The 4,810-nt window shown below is 38.9% G+C and overlaps 1 protein-coding gene across 1 annotated transcript; it reads right to left on the bottom strand.

Annotated features, from left to right (window-relative positions):
• Positions 1–3,186: 3,186 nt before the first annotated feature.
• Positions 3,187–3,705, bottom strand: LOC149166421 (uncharacterized). The gene has a single exon (XM_089430161.1). It carries the CDS (start codon positions 3,703–3,705, stop codon positions 3,187–3,189), a length of 519 nt encoding a protein of 172 aa, XP_089286287.1.
• Between the last annotated feature and the right edge of the window lie 1,105 nt (positions 3,706–4,810).

Below are 4,810 nucleotides of genomic sequence, written 5' to 3'. Positions count from 1 at the left end.
TTTCCATTCAATTCCTAATATAGTTAGTCTCCTCTGTATATGCAGAAATATATGTTATATCTTTATTGCCTATTGTTCAAGTATACAATGCATCCCTTAATCTTTCCATAAGGAACCAGAAATGTCAACCCATTTCTTATAAGCATTACAATGATGTGTAGCATCCAATGCTTGTCTTACTGATAAGGGCTATTGTATAATCAATATAGTAATGAGGTTCAACTAAATTCATTGTTGCCTTCCCTTATCGATATTTTATTGTATTTATCTCTCTTTTCTACTTACAACTGCTTTAGAATAAATGTACAAGTCTATTTTTTTTCCATATTAATAGAAAATAAAACTCTATCAATCCTGAGTATCACACTCATCATGCCATTTCCCACCTAATTTCCAATTATTTGTTTTTTTTACTAGTGAATAAAATATTTGTTAATAATCTACCTGCAAGATAACATTAGATTTCGAACACATAGTTAAATTTATCATCATAAACCACATACATCCAGTAAGAGAGATAACCCAACATTCCAGTCTAAACCACACTCCAATCACTAACTACCCCTATTCACATCTTAGATTAAACATTCCAATAGGAAAATTGCACTAATCTTAATTCTAGAATACCACATCTTAATGTATCAATTCATGCAAATAATAAAACAAAATCAAAGCAATTTAAATAGGAAAAAAATAAAATAATATAACAATATAGTCAAATGAGAATCATCGATAGGGAATCACTTGGTAATCTCACACTGTATCCACCCAAAATGGAACTATACTTCCCGAGTTCACCCCCGAGCTGAGAAGTTCTTTCCCCAAGTTATCAAAAACACTTATTGATCCCTTCAATAGGTATTTTATACCTTTCGTTCATGATAAAGTTTCTTTTAGCAACATCCCGCTTTTGTGGACTTATTTTTATCCACTGGCCTAGGATTTCCATAAAAGCCCACCTTTCTCTCCCACAATGCTTTATGATTTTCTAAGCTTAGTATCTTTCCGCAGCTAAGACACTTAATGGATTTTTATCCCGCATCCATAAAATGTATCTATAATTCATCTAGAATTATTATCATGAAAGAATTATCACAATCTCATTTACCAATAATATTTTTGTTTTTCCTTCTTTGGAAAGAATCTCATTGATGGGACCAGCCCGTAGTTTTTCCCAATAATGATTATAAACAACAAAATATTACACAAATCACTAATTCAATGATTAAGAAATGATTTTTGAGGACTTAGCAGTTGTGATTAGCGATTAATCTTCGGATGATTCTGGACTTTGTTTGGGTGGCATTTATGACAGTATTTAATGTTAATGCACTAGCAGTCCTTGCCTTGGCTTTCGCTTTCCTGCTCCTCGGCCTATGCCAAAACTCTACCTTCTATTGTCACTCTTTCATTTTTGTTCTGCGACTCTGCTGGGCTGAGGGTTTGGTCTGGAAACAAGAATTTCATGCTGCAAATGTGTGATGTTAAGCCACGACTCTGCGTGCACCGGCTATGGACTGTGCTGCCTATGAGTATGGCACCTGCGTTTGTCTTGGTGACTTATGGGCTCGGTTCCTTGAGCACAAGGTGATGGTTCTACTCGCTTGCATAAGAGAATGGCTACAGTATGTTCTGTTCGGTTACTTGACTTATATTTGCTCCATTGTTATTGTTTTATTGTGGTTATCCTGTTGGTTAGATTTGATTAATGGTGTGCATGCTACAGGTCACAGCTACGGTGGCCTCCTCCTGCTCACAATTTCTCTCCAGGTAACTTATTCCTCCATGATTTATTTTCTTCCTCGTCTTTATCTGGTTCTAACAACTTTTGCTCCTTCATCTCAAGTTATCACCGTAGAATGTGGCTCACTGGTTTTGCTTTCTTCTCGCGCAGCTAAACCTCTAGGTAATTTTTTCTCACTGTGTAAACAGTTCTCTAAACTTTGCTCGCTTTCCTCTGTTGACAGTTGGGTTGACAATGTTGCCCGGTTTCGATTTTGTAGGCTGGGGTTTTTCTCTTTTGGTGTGCTGGGTGTGAACACCATGGTTCTTTCCTGGTAGGCTCTGCCACTATCTCGACTTGTTTTTATGGTTAGTCTCTATCGATTAGGTGGGATTGAGTCCCAGTACTTGTTTTCTCTTATGCCTCTGTCGTCGCTATGCAACCAGGGTTGTTTGGCACAAACCCTTGTTTGATTCCGCAAAGTTTGTAATGATAAAATGATTTTAAAATACTATTTGAAGGCTATCCGAAACCCTCATCTAGGGTTTTACTGGTTCGTTTGGCTCTTTAATTGTTCGTTGGGTTATACCTAGACTCTGTCAAATGTATACAAACATTTCGTTTTTGGAATGAAAAGAATTACAGTGGAATTCGATTGTATTTGTTACCTTTGTCCTGAATGTCATTACACGGTGTTTGTTTTCTCGTTTTGGACTGAAATTGCATGAAACGTGCCTGGTTCTTTCGGTCATGGACTCTGTTTGTTGTTTGCCAGCCTTAGTGCTGGGAATTCTCGTGCAATTTCCCTTGTCTGCCTTCCGTTATTTAGAAGAGAAAATAAAATGAAATAAATTTGCATGCACTGTATTTGCTCATTATGGATTATTCAAATGACTAGAAAAACATAGATAAACATGTCAATGACTGTTACAGATGGATGGATTCGAAATGAAAGAAAATTTTTCTCTGTCTTCTATTACTGTATTCGTATGCTGAACCCCTCAGAATGATTTACATTTTGTATTTGTACTTGTTTGTCCACAGTTACCTGAACTGTGCACAGTTACGTTTCAGTTGTTTATTCTATTAGTTACATAACTTTTAATTCATTTGGTTCTTCTTGCACAACAAGATTTTAAGATTGACATGATTGTCTTTTTTTGTTATAAAATGGAAGAAACAGTTATAAGACAATTATTCACTAAAAGATAGACAATTGTGATAGTGACCCTAATTAACTATATTGTTCCCTAACTAATACTGAACTTAAAAAGAAACAACAAGTCCCTACATTTTGCTTTGAATAATTAAACATAAAGAAACCAAACACTGATAAAACTTTCCACCTTAGCGGAGACCAACACCCGGTCATGGTGCCCTTAGTTGGATGCTCATGCATCAGGCTCCCGAGGTAAAAAGAAATCATGACTCCGGTCCATGAGCTTCTTGGCTGAATAACCCGCCTACTTTATCTTCCTGGCGTCAAGCCACGAACTATCCTCAATAGGACGGTTCTTCCACTTGACCAGATATTGCAGATACTCTTTCCAAAGAGTTCTCTTGGCCTCCTGAGTGTCAAGGATCCTCTCGATCTCAGGGGGCTGAACATAAGGCATTTGTCTCATCCAAGTCTCACTTCCATCTTGAGTGTCTCGTGTAGGCCATGTGGTACTGTCTTCCTCTGAACCAGCAGTGTATGGAAACAGGTTTGCCACATTAAAGATGGGTGAAATGCCTATTCCTGGTGGCAACTGTATTTCATAGGCATTCGCTGAAAATTTCTGGAGAATTTTGCAGGGACCTATCTTCTTGTACTTCAGCTTGTTGTATGCACCTCTAGGAAAACGTTCCTTGCGCAGATGCACGAGGACTTCATCCCCCACATTAAACTGCACTTTTCTTCGTTTCAAATCTGCTCGCTGCTTATATTTTTTACTGTTGTCCTGCAACTTGATTTTCACCTGCTCATGCAAATCTTTCATCGCGTTAGCGAAATCTACCCCATCAACACTCCGTCTTTCCTGCTATCCTAGATCTCGCAACTCATGCACTCCACGAGGATGCATGCCATACAGGATCTGAAAAGGACTGTAACCCCTGCTGCGGTTGGGTGATTCGTTATAAGCAAACTTCGCCTGGGCAAGTACTTGATTCCACATTCACGAATTTTCACCAATCAAACTTCGTAGCAGGTTCCCTAGCCTCCTGTTTACCACCTCTGTTTGCCAGTCAGTCTGCAGGTGATACGCAGAGCTAAAACTTAACTGTGTGTACATATATTTCCACAGGTTGTGCCAAAAGTGCCCTATAAACTTCATGTCCCTGTCAGAGAGAATGGACATAGGTAGACCATGTAGTCTAACGATCGCTACAAAGAACAAGTGGGCCACATGAGTGGAATCGCTAGTCTTTCTGCAAGGGATGAAATGCGCCATCAAAACTGATCCACTACTACCATCACTAAATCATAACGCCGATGTGCCCTTGGTAGACCCAAGACAAATTCCAAGCTGACTGAGTCCCATGGTCTACTTGGAATGGGCAATGGCGTGTAAAGTACTGTATTTTGACTGTGTCCTTTTGCCAACTGACACACTTTACATCTGGTCACAAATCTCTGCACATCCCTTCGCATTTGGCCAATTATAAAAATGGTTGAGCTTCTCTAATGTTTTGTCTATGCCGAAATGTCCAGCTAGACCTCCACTGTGCTTCTCCCGAATGATATTCTCTCTCATTGAGTAGTCAGAAATGCATAATTGTCCTCCTCTAAACAACAGCTTCTCTTGCAAATTATAGTCCAACCACGGACTATTGTCTCTCACCAAAGGATTTTGACATGCTTCGTAAGCCTCCTTAAAATCTGTGTCAGTTTGATACAAATCTTTCAAGTGCTCAAAGCCCAACACTTATATAGTACTCTCCTACAAGAGTAAGGCCCTTCTGCTCAACACATCCGCCACCTTGTTGGCCTGCCCGCTTATGTGTTTCAACACAAAGGTGAAACTCTGCAAATATTCGACCCACTTAGCATGTTTGTAATTGAGCTTGTGCTGTTGCATCACATACTGAAGTGCAGAATTATCT

Source organism: Pinus tabuliformis, chromosome 5_1 (genome assembly GCF_031772625.1).
Source record: "Pinus tabuliformis cultivar Carrire ecotype Pingquan chromosome 5_1, CPIR1, whole genome shotgun sequence".
NCBI lineage: Eukaryota > Viridiplantae > Streptophyta > Pinopsida > Pinales > Pinaceae > Pinus > Pinus tabuliformis.
Note: the sequence above shows the minus strand (reverse complement) of the source record. Positions and strands in the feature narration are given on the sequence as shown.

Excerpts from the sequence above, each read along its gene's own strand:
- LOC149166421 (XM_089430161.1), bottom strand. The coding sequence starts at position 3,705 with ATGAAAGATTTGCATGAGCAGGTGAAAATCAAGTTGCAGGACAACAGT.